The sequence below is a fragment of the Coptis chinensis genome, chromosome 2 (genome assembly GCF_015680905.1).
Source record: "Coptis chinensis isolate HL-2020 chromosome 2, ASM1568090v1, whole genome shotgun sequence".
Taxonomy (NCBI): domain Eukaryota; kingdom Viridiplantae; phylum Streptophyta; class Magnoliopsida; order Ranunculales; family Ranunculaceae; genus Coptis; species Coptis chinensis.
This window is the reverse complement of record NC_141457.1, coordinates 96,786,419-96,803,326: the sequence shown is the minus strand read 5'-3', so window position 1 is coordinate 96,803,326 and position 16,908 is coordinate 96,786,419. Positions and strand designations below refer to the sequence as shown.

The following is a 16,908-nucleotide window of genomic DNA, read 5'->3' as shown; positions in this document are numbered from 1 at the left end:
AATGTTACATAAAAATAGTGTATTTTTTTATTATTTTCTAAAAAACTGAAGTAGAATGTAGTAAGACCCCAACCCAAACCTTATACGTAGCACTACAACACTAATCTATCAAGCCTCTTAATATTTTATGTATACTAGTAGTTACAAATTTAATAGTATTTATTTGAAAAACTAAAAAAATAACCTTAGTTTTTTAGCTGGGCCGTTATTGGGTCGGATGGGGTATGTCCATAACTGGCCTAATAACCTTATCGGACAGCATTTAAGTCCTAAATTCCTATTTTATCGGTTTGGATTCAATTGGGTTTTGGGCCTGGCCCGGCCCATTGACAGCCCTATTTTGAGGTAGGACCATCCTAACCCACTACATACCAAAAAGAACTGACTGGGTTAGAGGAAAATGTTGGTTTTTTAGTAATTAATGCTACTTCCAATTCACAAATTGTAAAGACAAAATAAGATGAAAATCATTTTCTCTCTCTGATTTGCTTAATTCCTCAGTTATTTTTCACCATAATTACGTTATTTTAATTTGTAAGCATTAAGAATATTGGCTTTGAGATTAGATTGGTCTTTATTGTCATTGAGAATTGATGAGCAGCTGTTTGTTTATTAGTTAATACAAGTGGAAGAGAAAAATGTCATTGAGAATAAAAGCAGTGGTAGATAAGTTCGTGAAGGAGTTGAAAGAAGCATTAGATGCAGACATACAAGACAGGATCATGAAGGAAAGAGAGATGCAGAGTTATATTGAAGAACGGGAGCGAGAAGTCGCGGAACGAGAAGCTGCTTGGAAAGCTGAGTTGTCAAGAAGAGAGGTAATACAATTAATATGATTGTTTAAACTACTTAGAAGAAACTTGTTATGTTTTAGTTTCTTGGATATTATTGTCTATAGTATAAGACTTGTGTTACATACAACTTTGGGAGGATGTATGACATGGGACTATTGTTTGTTACTTGAGAGTAGTGTTTTGGGAGTGGGGAATGACAACGGGCTAGTTATGGCTCTGGGGTTTAGAGGGGAGGCGACTTTGACGTGAAGGAGCTTTTGTAGACTTGGTTGAGTGGAACTTTGGGAGGGTATATGAATTGGTTGAAATGTGCAGAGTTTATTTACATATGCTGTATTGAACAAGAGTGATCAAGTTGGACTTTGTGAAGGAGGAGGTTTAACTTTGGGGGAAATGTGACGAGTGGAAACTGGCAAGGTTATGCATAACTTTGCAAACTTTTGAATAGGGTAGGATCTATACCTTGGAGTACTTTTTTTGAGGAGAGATAGGATCAACACCTTGGAGTGCAGAGATCCAGTTTGCAATTTCTACATTTTGGGGGTCATATTTTGACAGCCATGAGGAATAATATGTATTGCCAGAACAATTTGTAGCCCTGTAGGCACATATATAGGAGGACATCCTATCATTTAGTTTCTTGAGTGCTATTTTGCTGTCCTTTTTTTATATTTCTTTTTAATCTTCCACGAGCTTCTGCTGTATAGCATCAAACTTTTAGTACAACACTAACTAGAACGGGGGGAAAAAGTACTACTGTGAAAGATGAATAAAGCAATTATGTAGTTACTAAGAGCCTAGTCTATGTGTTTTCCACCAATTTATTTTCAAGTCCACAGTTTCTAGATGTAATGAAGAAAGCAATTAGGTGGTTACCAAGAGCTTCATCCTGTTACCATCTTATTATAATAGATCCACAAGGTTTGCTTTGTTACGATTGTATGGCAGAGCAATTCACAAAGCTGAAGCTCTTGAAAGAATGAATAGTTTCTAGCGTTCAGATCCTACATACAATAGCAATTAGAAGGGTATCACTTTCAGGAGTTTATTCCTAAAGAGATATGATCAGAGTTTCTTTCTGCAAGGAAAAGAGTTTTCCTGGCTTCCGATCAATGACTAGAATAGATAATCTTGATCGTATGCACCTTTCCTCATAATTTCACATGACTCTTGTTTTTTTGAGTAGTTACATGATCTAGGTATTGCTTGATTTATGGATTAGATATGATAATTTCAAATTATTGCTCAAGTAGTTTATGTTGCTTAGTATTTCTATTTTGTGAGTACTGAAATGAAATGTTGATTCTGCTTACTTTTTTCTAAGTACCACATTTATGACTTCTGTACTTCATTCAAACCTTGTGTAACCTACCAGGCTGAGATTGCTCGACAAGAGGCAAGATTGAAGATGGAAAAGGACAACCTTGAGAAAGAGAAGAGTGTTCTAATGGGCACCGCATCAACTCAAGATAACCAAGGCGGGCTCTTGAAATCACTGTCAGTGGAGAAAAGTATCGGTGTCTCAGGTTTGCCAAGGCAAAAAAGTGAAGTTTTAAGTGCTGAGAAAAGTGATCGTGAGGCAATACAATTAAACCTCTTTTGACAGATACAGTACGTGTCCAGCAAGTGGAGCTGACAGATCAGGAAGTTCTTATATGTTCATTACATTGATTTGTACATTTCGTGTAGGTAACCTTTCTTAGTCCTCTTCCAATAGAAACTGGTAATTTTGTTATGCTTGTATCCTGATTAATTCGGATAGGAAATGGTGTTGGTATTGTTTCCAATTGAAATGAAATATATTCATGATGGATGCTTCTCTTTTTTCTTGTGAGCAAAGACATATAGTACCATCCCAAACTTTGATTTACCAAACAAACGGTCCTGGCACTCAATAGACGACTAAAATGACTAAAAATGCCATATCAAGTTTTCATGTTTTTGGCAGTATTAAAAATGTCCATTTATTAAATCTTTCTGTTTGTAATGTTGGTTTGTGACAAACCTTTCTTTCGGAGTGTCAGGTCTCAAGATAATGTTGTGAGCTTATGTGTTGACACTGTAAACCTGAGGGATTTGTGTGACAGAGATTGGGCTTACTCAGAAATTTAGAGTTCTGATTTAAGTTTTATGATGCCCTTTTTCTCTGAAAATAAGAAAATATAAGAAAATAGTTGTGTAGACTTGAAAACATTTTGATTTCATAATATCAATTTTATTTTGTGTAATCTAAAAGACAGTTTGATAATCTTCTAGATTAAGTTATAGCCAAACACGAGATCAAGTTGTTATCAAGTTAGTAAAGTGTGAGGAGGTTGTGAAGAGGTCGGATGAAACATCAAGTGATGAGAGTACAAGACATTGTGGTGGATAGAGTACTCCAGAATAGTAACCACAACCCTCGAGGATGGCAGACTACTAGCCACAACGTATCTTAGCTGGGCTCTTGAGTGCCTTTTTCCAAGAGCAGAATAAAAGATCTATTTGGATTCATGTTTGAAACCATACTTCCGAAGTTCAAATTACAAATTTAAGGTTAGTAAAGAAAGTAAGTTACTTAATATCATAAAAATTGATGTGTTATAAAAATCAACTGTGTCCAGTTAGGGAGGGAGACGGGGAGTCATTTAAAGGAGTTAGAGCAAGTCTAATTGAGAGCTGCTAAATTGGGCTGTTAGAAGGTGCCACATAGGTCTTTTAGCTTACCCAATCAAATTTGGCACCCCAAAATCAAAAACCCATCCAATCGTGTTTTGTTTTGAAGTCTTAAATGATCTGGACGGCATAGTTTCGCCATCCGGTCCATTATTTTTGTAACTTAAGTTGAAATTTTTGGGCCGGAACACAATTTCTGCCGTCCAAATCGTCGAAATTTAACACATGACGGCAGAAACTATGTCGTCCGACTCGAACTTATTATAAAGAATCTTGCAAGAAGGTCTTAATTTTGGTTGGGTTTTAATTTCTTTCCAAATTTAAGACCCTTTTAGATTTTATTGGAATGACATTTTTGTAGGTGGAGTGCTATATTTGTTTGGGCAGCCCATATAGTCCCATTGGACTTGCTTTTAGAATTGAGTTATGGATGCAACAAGATATGATGTGGTCATTGGCAATAGTTCAACATTTTATTAGTCTTCAGCCAACTTCAGCATTGTGATCTTCGCTTTTATCATCGAGAGTACAAGCAAGCACTTAACTTCAGCATTGTGATTTGCTTGGATGTCCACAAATTCACTCTCAAGAAAGTTCCTTAAAAGGACGTCAACATGTCAACACCGTAAGGAATATTAGTGCACTTCAAAATCAAAACAAGTAAACAACTAACTGATCATACTGCTAAACAGGTTCTCAACTTTGTGATTACATCTCAATTTCGTGATCACATAAAACTCAAATATTAACAAGCTTACTTCTACAAATTGGAAATGTTCTTCCACAAGAATTTCCCACCCACCTACAAATACATTGCTTATGAAACTTGAGTTGGCATTCTGGGAGAGTCCACATCTCTTCTATCAAAATATCCAAACAAATTACACACTCGGCTGATGGATCAGGTACTGTGTTGGAGTTGGAAAGAGAACCACTTAGTTGAGAATTTTGTAACAACTCTATTATTAACTCGTTTGGATTGATTCTGGCTTGCCGATCCTGACGACGAGTAAAATTACTCCATCTGAAAATCGGTAAATAAGCTCTCGAGGTGACCATATATGTAACCATCTCTGGATTATTTATTCTCCGAAGTCTAGAGCGTATATATCTAACTAGCATAGAAGACCAAAACTATGACTATCACAATGAGGATTAACTTCTTGTGATCACGGTTATAACTAGAAACTGATTGTTCAAGTGCTGGGGAGTTAGGGGAGTTATAAGGCTTTATCGTTCGGGGCATTGCGCCATATGATGGAGAGAGTACTAAAAAGAAAACTCAAAATGCTTGTTATGTTGAGTAAATAAAGTTAGTGTGCTTGTTATGATAGAAACACTAGGAAAAGAAAAGGAAAATAAGAGTGGTCCCATCTTTTCCATAGTTCCGTTTGTTTACCCAAAAAGAAAATGGGCTTTTCGGAAACAAAATTATGGAAATGGAGTTAAGGGCTACTTCACAAAAAAAAAAAAAAAAAAGTTAGTTAAGGGCTAACTAGTTTGGGAGCACTAACTATGTTCTAGCTTGTACTGGGTAATAGCTAATGGGCCCATACCTAATAAGAGGGGTGGAACTCGGGCGGGTTGGGTCGGGTTGAGGTATAATCCGAGCCCAATCCAAGTTTCAAATGTTTTAACTCGGGACCAAACTCTAGTTGGTCCTTAAATTTTCAACTCAAGTCTTAGCTCGACCAATTCGGATTGGGTTAGATTATGTCGGGTTGGTCAAATTTTTCGGATTTTTTTTGGAATTATGAGGTATAAAACACCGAAATTGAAATATTATAATAAAATTAAAGAGATTTGAGTGTTTGAAAGTAAAACTAACGTTGTTGATTACATTATCTACTATCTACTATCTATATACTAAAGCAGAGACCTCTAATGGAGGATTTTCTCTCTCCTATGTGACACTCTAATATGAGAGTTAGTTTTTTCTCTCTTCTATGTGACACTCTAATATGAAAGATATTATTTTCTAATAGTCTACAATCCCACGTACACGGAATCTCTTTGGAGAGTTTGAGTGTATTTCCAATTATTATATATTTTATCAAATAAAAAAAATTACTAAAAAATAGGTGATTTGTAAAAGGTAATTTCCTATTACGAATCAAACACTTTTAGTGTTCCAATTCTTATATATTTGATCAAATAAAAAAAAATTGCTAAAAAATAGGTGATTTGTATAAACTATAATTCTTTATTACAAATCATACAACTTTAGTGTCTATGATAAAACACCAACTTATTTCGAATATATCCTTAACACGGCCTCAAAACATAGTTAAAAACAATTATACAAAAAATAACATTACAAAATATATAATAGAAAATGAAAAAAAAAATAACGGCAAAGCAATAATGACAAATATTTAAAAATATATATAATATTGAATGAAACTAACGTCAAAAAACAATTAATGGGGAACAGAAAACTAGATGTAAATGCATTGAACTAACCTCAAATAATATTTAACGTAAAATAAAAAACTGGATGCAAATGCAAGCATTAAACTAATCTTAAAAAGTAATTAATATAAATTTGGAATATGAATACAAAATTGCATTAAACTAACCTAAAAGAATAATTAACGGAAAATCAAAACTTGGATGCAAATACATCAAACTAATATAAAAACATAATTGTCGGAAAATCGGAAACTGGATGCAAATGTATTGAGCTAACCCTCAAAGATTAAATTAACGGGAAATCAGGAACTGGATGCAACTGCATTGAATTAACCTCAAAGAAAAATTAATTATAAATTAGAAACATGATATAAATGCGTGGAAAATAATTAACGGGAAATCGGAAACTGAATGCAAATGCACTAAACTAATATCAAAAAATAAACTGGATGCAAATGCATTAAACTAACTTCAAGAAATAATTAACGGAAAATCAGAAACTGGATGCAAATTTATTGAACTAACCTCAAACAATAATTAATGGGAAATCGGAAACTAGATGCAAATGTAACTTTATCTAATAAACGAGAAATCAGAAACTGGATGCAAATACATTAAACTAATCTCACAGAATAATTAACGGAAAATCAGAAACTGGATACAAATGTATTGAAGTGACCTCAAAGAACAATTAACATAAAATTGGGAATTGGAAACTGGATGCAAGTTTATTGAACTAATTAAAAAAAAATAATTAAGGAGAAATCGGAAACTGGATGCAACTGTATTGAACTGATCTCAAAAAATAAATAACGGGAATTGGAAATTGGATGCAACTGTATTGAACTAACCCCAAAATATAAATAACGAAAAATTAAAAACTGGATGCAAATGCATTGAACTAACCTCAAAACATAGTTGGGTTATATGTTGTGGGAATGTCTCGATAAGTATAATTTTGCATTTAAAATGGTGTTTATCTTATCTTTTTCCGTATGATTGGGAACTCCTTACTATTTGAGTAGTTTCAATATATATGAACTTCACCTTATTAGGAAATCTCACAAAACTTCAATCAAACTTCTTTTAATGGAGAGTGAGGTTTTCACGTTATAAAAAATTTGGTTGAGTAATTAATATAATATTAATATGTAATAGTTATGCATATTTGCACATATTTTTCATAATAATTAATATAACAATATCCATTCGTAGATAATTTTTGAAGATTCCATATAGTGAGTCATGCATAATTTAAAGAATAATTAATAGGAAATCGGGAACTAGATAATCTTCGATGATCCCACATAGTAAATCAAACATAATTTACTTTTTATGTTATGTTTGCAAGGACACTACAGATGGATTAGTAGAAATTGGTATTACACACCACATTGGATAATTAAAAAGAAATCGGAAACTGTATTCAAATATATAACTGAGCTCAAATAGTAATTAACGGGAAATCGAAAACTTTATGTAAATGCAATAAACTAAACTCAAAAAGTAATTAACTAGAAATCGAAAACTAGATACAATTGCATTAAACTAACGTAAGATAATAACTAACGGGAAATTAGAAATTGGATGCAAATCCTTGAAAAATATTTAATGGGAAATAAAAAATGATATGCAAATACATCAAACAAACCTCATATAATAATTAATGGGAAACCGGAAACTGGATGCAAATGCATTGAACTAAACTCAAAAAATAATTAACAAAAAATCAAAAACTGAATGCAACTACATTGAACTAACTTCATAGATTAATTGGTGGAAAATCAGAAACTAAATGCAAATGCATTGAAATAATCTCAAAGAATAATTAGCGGGAAATCAGAAATCAGATATAATTGCATCAAACTAACCTCAAAGCATAAATAATTAGAAACTAGATGCAGATGTATTAAACTAACCTTATAGAGTTATTAACGAGAAATCGGAAAATGGATCCAAATGCAATGAACTAATCTCAAAGACTAATTAACGAAACATTGAAAAATGGATGAAACTGCACTGAACTAACCTAAATGAATAATTAACGGGAAATTATAAATTTGATGTAACTGCATTAAACTAACCTCAAAAAATAATTAACGGAAAATCGAAAACTTTATGAAAATGCATTAAACTAACCTCAAAGAACAATTAACATAAAATCGAAAATTGGATGCAACTGCATTGAACTAACTTCAAAGAATAATTAACGGAAAACCAAAAACTGGATACAACTGTATTAAACTAAAATTAGAGATTAACTAACGGGAAATTAGAAATTGGATGCAAATGTATTGAAATAACCTCAAAAAATAGTTAACTGAAAATCGGAAGTCGGATATAACTGCATTGCACTGACCTCAAAGCATAAATATCCGTTTTTTTAGCCTTCTCACAAGAGTAATTACGATCAATTAGGAACCCAAAACGAAAGTGAGTTTATAAAAACAGACTCTTACATGTATGTAAACTGTATAGAAATTATAAACTATCGAGCTAACCTAGAAAAACAATTAACCGAAAATCAGAAACTGGATGCAGATGTATTGAACTAACCTCAAAGAGTAATTAACGGGAGATTGGAACCTGGATGCAAATGCAATGAACTAATCTCAAATACTAATTAACAAAACATCAAAAACTGGATGCAACTGTATTGAATTAACCTTAATGAATAACTAACGGAAAATCATAAAGTGGATGTAATTGCACTGAACTAACCTCAAATAATAATTCAAGGGAAATTGGAAACTTGATGTAACTGCATTGAACTAACCTCAAATAATAATTCACGGGAAATTGGAAACTTGATGTAACTGCATTGAACTAACCTCAAATAATAATTAATGAGAAATTGTAAACTGGATACAATGTACTACATTAAACTAATCTCAAAGAATAATTAATGGAAAATCAGAAACTTGATGCAAATACATTGAACTAATAACCCTAAAACATATTTGTATTATATGTAGAGGGAATAAATGTCTCGACAAATATAGTTTTGCATTTTAAGTAGTGTTTATCATAATTCTTTTATTGTGATTGAGAATGTCTTGCTATTCAAGTATCTTCAATATTATCTTCGTCACATTAGGCATTCTCACAAAACTTCAATCAAACTTCTATTGTTAAACCTAACAATAAAAAGAAGTCGATGAGTTTTATCAAGGTTTGATACTTCCTTTTTATAAAGAGTGGTGCAATAATAAATTTAAATAAGTAATTAATATAATTTTCATATCTCATAGCTATACATAGTTGCTAATATTGTTTAGAATAATTTAATATAACGGCACCCGTTCGTAAGACACGTTCATGTGATAAATCTTTTCAAGTAGGAGTAGTGTATTCTTTGAGGATATGGAAACAATCAATCTGTTTTAGTGAATTGTACACATTAGTACGTAAGCCGAGCAGTGATGATTTACTACTAAATCACCATAAATCTAATAAAACTATTATACAAGCTAGATCGAGTTTAAGATAATTCTATTTGAAAATTACGGATTAATATCCTAAACCACAAAGTGAAGAGACTATCTCAATTTGATCCCTTAGTTTCTAAGTACTTGTGCACCATAATCGCTGCTCATTAACGTATTTCAGTTTATTTTAAATAAAAATATATTATGATTCGAAAATTTGCCGCTAAATCACCATAAATCTAAGAAAACTATTATACAAGCTAGATCGAGTTTAAGATAATTCTATTTGAAAATTATGGATTTAATATCCTAAACCACAAAGTAAATAGGCTATCTCAATTTGATCCATTAGTACCCAATCTTATACACCATAATCGCTGGTCATTAACGTATTTCGCTTGATTTTCAATAAAAATATATTCTGATTCGAAAATTTGTGTGAGTCATTTTGTAAAGCTTTTTCAGCACACAAAATATTTAATAGATCTCGGGCGTATGCCCGGGTCCAAAATCTAGTTCTCTCTAAAATAGAGATTTTCAATCTTATTTTTTACAAAAATAGAAGGAATGAAATATATACGTACATATATGCACACGGGCTTGGGTTTTTCAGTTTTTTGATATTCTAATCGGAACCCAATCCAAAATCAAGTCGGGTTTTGATTTTACAAAACCAAACTCGGATCACGGATCTAACATGTTAGCCTAGGACCAACAAAAGTCAGATCTTAATCCATCGAGTTTGGGCTAACTCGACCCAAGTTCCACCCCTAGCTAATAACCAACTCATAATACTAGTTGTTTGAATCATCAACGAATCAATATATACAAGCAAAGGGAACAATATTACAAATGTTTGAAGGATTCAGAATTCTAAAAATAAACGAAATCTAATTTTAGTTCTAGTACATTGAGATCAAGCAAAGGGAACAATATTACAAATGTTTGAAGGATTTGTTTAAAAATAAACAAAGTCTAATTCTAGTTTGTACAATACTACAATGAGATCGTCCAGTATACTATCAACATTGTTTTCGGTTCTCAATTTGTTCGTTACTATCAACAAACTCGATTTTCAGCCCACAGGCCATCAAAGACAAAATTGGACTTCTTAATTACAGGATTTAGAGCTGCACGATACGGGTGGAGATAATTACGGTTATAGCACAAAATTATTAGTCTGCAGTTGAAAAGACACTTCTGCCTCCCACCAAATTTTAACCATGGACCAAAATATCGCCGATATATATCGGTATTTTGGTACACCGATATCGATATTTCCGACATATATCCACCGAATATAGAACTCTTTTTTTTTTCCGATATATATCGGAATTTTCTATATGAAACTTTTTATCGCCGATATAATCGATATTTTCGATATAATCGATATATATCGGTTGACTTTTTGACCATTTTAAAATATAAATCCGATATTTCCAATATATTTCCGATATATCCGATATTTTTGATATTTTAAATAGTTTGGACTGGTTACCAAAAAAATAGATATATATGAAATATCCGATATATATCGGTTTTTGGGTACACCGATATATTCATCGATATCGATATTTTGGGCCTTGATTTTAACTAGTAGAGTATGTTTTATACTAGGATTATCGAAATATATATATATATATATATTATACTACATTATTATTTTATTTTTCCTTCTTGTTGGCCACACATACGGGTCCTACACAAAAAAACTAAACCACAACACCTTGCGGACCTTTTTGTTTTTTTTGCCCCTTATTTTTATTTTCATTTGTTTTTTATTTTTTAGGTCCCACCATAACTAAAACAAACTCGACTTTTATTCTGTAGGCTCCATATACCTTTTTGTTTTTTTTATAAAATTTCTAGCCCCACCCTAACAAACAAAATCGTTTTATATATAAAAAAAAATCTATTTAGACTCACTTAATAACTCCCTATAGTATATTACCTATATTACCTGACATCCAAATTATATTTCTCTTTCTAATAATCAAAAACAAAATTTAAAACAAATAAATAATTAATAACTTATCCAATTAAATAACGAAAACCCAAAATAGTAACAAATAAATAACAACAATCTTACACATATTTCCCCAAACAAATCAAACAAACAAAAGAAACAAATAGAGTAAGAAAAAATCCCTAATGGTGCCAAAAAGAACTTGGGTGCCCAAAAATTTCACCGTTCTCACTCCGCTCTCTATCTTTCTTGTCACAAAATATAGTTTTTATCACTTTAGTTTATACTAAAATGGAGAACAAAAAAAATTATATAATTTTCTATCTATTTCTTTGAACAAATGTTTAGATGATTATGTCAAAAAAATATGATGATATGTCTTGCAAGTGCACCCAATTTTTTTTTTTGGGTTTTAAAGTTTATTATTTATTCTTTTGTTTGATTTGTTTGTGAAAATATATATAATTTTTTTATTATATATTTATTACTATTTTTGGTTTTAGTTATTTAATTAGGTTAGTTGTTTGTTATTTAATTTATTTCTATTTTGTTTTTTGAATTTTGGAAAGAGAGAATGGGATTTTGATGCCAAGTATGAAATGGTGTTCCAAGGAAGTCATAGGGAGAGTTTGAGTAGAACTACTACTCATTTTTTATATAAATATAAATGGGTCCCACGATACATAAAAAACGTGCACTATTAGAGACTAAGTGATCGAAAGCCAGCCAACGTGAGCTTACGATGTGTCTAAAAGGCTAAAACCACATACACCAACTATTTTACATGTGCACATATCCAAAAATAATTATGTGTTTAAAACCAATTCTAACATAAATAATTTTGAGATAAACTTTTATGCTAGAAATGATACCAAACAACCAAATCCAAATCAAATTTTGATTTAGTGACTAAACCAAAAATGGAAATTGAAATTACCAAAAACAAAAAAGAATTAAAATATGGTAAGTCATTTCAAGAGGAAAGCTCCATAATTTTTGTTTCCAATGTTGAGAATGAGATAATAGTTTCTAAAAAATTTACCAATTTTTTTTTTTATATATCTAAAATTGATTATGGAGTTCATAATAGATTATTTGTCATAAAATGGATTATCCAAAATGGTTTCCAAACGGCCCTATAAATGTTACAAATTCAGATAGAGTCCTGATAAGGATCTTTCCTTGCCAAGGATCTAACATCATTATAAGAGGGCGACTACAACACATGGCCTAGCACAAAAAAACATTTGTAAAGTCAGTTGTGATTGGCTGGTGAGGAAAGAGGAGAGAAGTGAGAGAGAGTTTGACTCATTATTTTATTGTAATACACCAATTAGAGTCGACTTTAGATGTTTTTATTTTTGTGCTAGACCATGTGGGTTAGTTCTATCCTCATTGTAAACCGTTAGAAGCAAATACCATCCAAAAAAGAGAACAAAATTGTCCTTTTGTTTGGCTATGACAACGTGACTGACATCGAAAAGAGAACCACACAATTTTTAAGGAAAAAAATACAAATGAAATGACACTTCAGCCCTCATCTTCTTCACCTCCATCTCTTCTTTTTATAAGCTTTGTGCTTGTTACAAATTGACATTTTGATGTTCCTTAGACTCTAGCAAACTAACACACATAAATCAATGATGGAAATTTTACACTTTTCAATAATCAACAAAATTACTGCCTTTAGTTTTGAACAATTCGATTATTAAAGCTATTAGTCGAATCAAATAATTTACAAACACTGTTGTTGTGATCATCATATCATACTGGTTGGGGATATGTGTTTCATAGCATGGAGGAAGAAATAGTGGGAACTGTGAACAAAGGGAATAAGATGACAGAGGTTTAATTTATTTTTGTTTTAATATGTCGTTGACGATTGACTCATCCATATTGAGAGATTCATTCACTCTATCTAGTGCAACTTTGCTCCTCTATTATTTAGCAAGCAAGAAAAGAGTCCAGATGACCAATTTTGACAATTTCGGGCCAAAGTAACTGTAGAGGACACTGTTTTTTTTTAAGTAACTCACAAGAAAAAATTTCAGCATTAAGTAACTCACGAACCCATAATTTCAATTTTAGTAATCTTCAAGGACAAAATAAATTGGTCCAGCCTTTTTAATTTTTTTAAAATACCAATTATATCCCTTTGTGTTATTATAAATATAAAACATAGAAATTTTTATTTTTTTAAAATACCAATTTCACCCTCCCCCCCTGTGTTATGTTTATAAAGCAGAGAAATTTGGTGATTGTTCGTACCCAAATAGGTGAATATTCCTCGTACGCACACTATGTTATTGTATGAACAATAATTGTTCACTATGTTGCGAAATAAACAGTGACTATGCATAGCTCTCAATAGGTGTTATTACTGATTATACAGTATGTTGGGGTTCATACTATATGCACCGGGTCGTTTTGGTTGGGTTGTGCCGTTTATTATTTCGCGTTAGGGGTATACTTGATATTTTATCTAGGTCCGCTTTTATTTCGTATTAAGGGTATATTTGATCTTTCATCTATCCGATTCTTGTGAGTGATTAAAAAAAAATAGTGTTAGAGAGTTACTTTTTCGGCTGTTTTGTCCTTGAGAGTCACTCCGATCCCTGATTTAGCATGAGTCAACCATGACACAACCAAAGGCAACGTGGAATCTAGAAACGCAAAGTTATAGACATAGTAAGGGTGATCTTCACAAAGCTACATAATTATTACATTATCAAAAACATAAAACCTAAGCTGCGCTTAAGAATAAATTGGATATATGCAATGCAAACATGACTGATGTCAGCGTTAGAGGTCTCTTGTGATCAGGGTGTAAAACAACGAGTGCAAATTTGTTGCACACACTGAATCCGTGTGTTTGTTGACACTTCATCTAAACCGTCCATGTATACACTTTACAGCAATTGCCTTGACTTCCCAAATTAAATTATAAAAAAATGATAAAAGAGAGAGAAAGATAAAACTAAAATGAACAATCAAATCATTCAAAGAGGTTCTTCTTTCTTCTCCACTAATTAAATCATTCAAAGTGATTATTTCATTACTTCTTCCCAAAAAAATCCAACTGAGTTTACTAAGAGCATTTGCAATGCAAGTCATAGTTTTCCCCCCCTCTATCACCGCCACCTCATCACTTTTCACCCCCCTTTTCACCAATCCGGTGAAAAACAAGGTGAAGTTGTGCAATGCAGAGGTGATAAAAAATATTTCGGACGGGATGTTGGATTCGATGCGGAGGTTTTAATACTGAGACGGAATGTAACATCCCATCCGATATTTTATAACGAGGCGGATGTAACATCCCCGTCGATAGCTCAATATCAACAGACGCAAACAGGCTCCATTTTCACTTCATTTCCACCAAAAATTCGATTTTGTAGCCTCCATTAACAACCTTTGAACACAAATTTCCATTCATAATGACTTCTCCACCCCCAACCCATCCCCACCAACCTCACCACATGTAGAGCATTCCGATGGTTTGGAAATGTTAAAATTTCCAAAAAATGGGCAAAAAGGATCGCCGCCGAGAACGCGTAGAATGTGGGCTTAGGAGGACTAAATTGAACTTGGGTTTAATTTTCCACCCAGGAAATCGAGGACCACCCACCATTAGCGTCAACATCGGTCCGACACACGAGCAAATCGAGTGGCGGAATCTCAAGTAAGTTTTGATTTTTTTTTATGTTAATTATTATTATTTATGTTAGTTTATATCAAGTTTGTTGTTGTTTGAATTTGTCGTATTATTTTAGTTTGAATTTGTATTAGTTTATATTAGTTTATTTTAGTTTGAATTTGTCGTATTTTAAAAAAAAAAAATAGTTGTAATTATATCGTATTTTGTGTTTGTTGAATGTAGGAAGTACACTTATGGAAAGTGCGTTGTGCACTTTCAAATGTTGTGTCGTGGGTGGCGTTGTATGAAATCAAAAACGGATCCTAATTTTGTCACGGTTATTCGATATTATATCCGGCCACACCATTTGGGGAGTTTTTGAATTCTAATTTGGGACAAAATGATCAGCGTTGTTGTTTGGGATAGTTGAGCGGTGGTGGCCAACTACCCACACATTTCATTTCCCATGGGGTGAGCTTGGGATTACCCTCTTGATTTCACAATGCTCACGGTATCCCAATTGGTTATGGAGATGCCGTTCCTTTTGATGAAACTTTAGAGGTTTTACTACGGCGATGAAGTTTCTTTGAAGGTTTTGATTTGGTTGAAGATGATGAGCAAGACGAAGTTTTGAGATTATCGGCCGAAAGGGTTTAAGGGAGGAGCTATAAATATGAGTTGGTTTACTTGAGATATTTGAATAGACTCAAGGAGAAGCCGAAAAGACTATCATATTGGTGAGGAGTCGATCCACGAAGTATATAATGCCTTCCTCTTCTACTTTGTTGGTGCGGTATTATTTGGATATGCCGATAGTTATTTACGATCGGGTGGATGGTCACCGCGGGCGTAGAGAGGATGTGGGATTATGACCGGGTCAATCCATCTTGGCATACCTTTACCGGGCTAGACCTCGCGAATTGAGACGAAAAGCCGCTTAAAGGCAATTTAAGCGGCTTTGTTTGGATTATACCGTAAGTCTTATTTATTAAGTTATTGTTTCATTTCATTTATTTATCTAATTATTAATGTTGACATGTTTATATATATATTGATATTGTATTTTATCTATTGATGACAAGATTGGTGGTACCTAACATTTTCGCGGTGATGCATCTGTGTGTGAAGAGGTTGGAAGAGGATGAGACTCATGACCTGATTCCACGATTCAAGCATGGGGGCTTCATCGTAGCGAGGGGGTATGGGGACCTATCACATAATATTCATAACACTCGCCGCCAGATTGAGCTTTTAGGAGCTAGTCGAATCGAGTGGCAACCCCGGGTCGAGTCCTTCATCTTTCGACTTCTTTACGCGGATATTCCGTGATGTTCCGGAAGAACGGTGAGTACCGTAGACTATCATATATGTGTCATAGAGCAAGGTTTCTTTTCGGGCCGAATTAATGATACTTATAGGGTCGGGCCATCGTGATGGTACCTTGGGGACAGATGTGGCGGCAAGTATCGGAGAGATTGTTATACCTTACCCACCACCTATGGATATGATACCTCGATATTCTTCCCCGCCGCTTTTTCACACTATAGAGCAAACCCAAATGAGTGGCCGACGCGATCACTTTCAGTTTACGGGCTTAATTATGACTTATATTGGAAGAGGGTTGGTCGAGGTCTCTTGCTAGGTGCGTTATACCGGGGCACCAATTTTGAAGCGGGTTACTCGGAGCATCGAGGCCCGACATTCATTTCCCTGTGAGGAGTGGAGTTGCCACTACCACGGCCGTGGTGTTTCATGATATTCAGATGCCGCAAAGAACTCCACGTGATATTTGATGATGATGACCTTTGGCATCGAGCATGATTACTTCTCGTGGGCAAGATATGAGAATACCTATTCTACCCAAGATGCCGCAGGTGGTAGCAGATTTGTCTGATTACCGAAAGCAGCTTAGCCGAGGTTAGTATGATTTGAATTTATTTATGATTTGTTATTATTAGTATTCACTATAACCCCTAACTTGCATTTGTTTTGTTAAACAGATGAAGTAAGGTCGAGCTC

The 16,908-nt window shown here is 33.3% G+C and overlaps 1 protein-coding gene across 1 annotated transcript; it reads left to right on the top strand.

Moving 5' to 3' along the window:
- The first annotated feature begins 496 nt into the window (after window positions 1-496).
- On the top strand, window positions 497-2,618 carry LOC147519357 (beta-mannosyltransferase-like protein). Its single transcript, XM_086590964.1, is given in 3 exon segments — window positions 497-818; window positions 2,170-2,275; window positions 2,278-2,618. Coding segments are annotated over 3 exon segments (351 nt in total). The 5' UTR covers window positions 497-638; the 3' UTR covers window positions 2,343-2,618.
- Window positions 2,619-16,908: the final 14,290 nt, after the last annotated feature.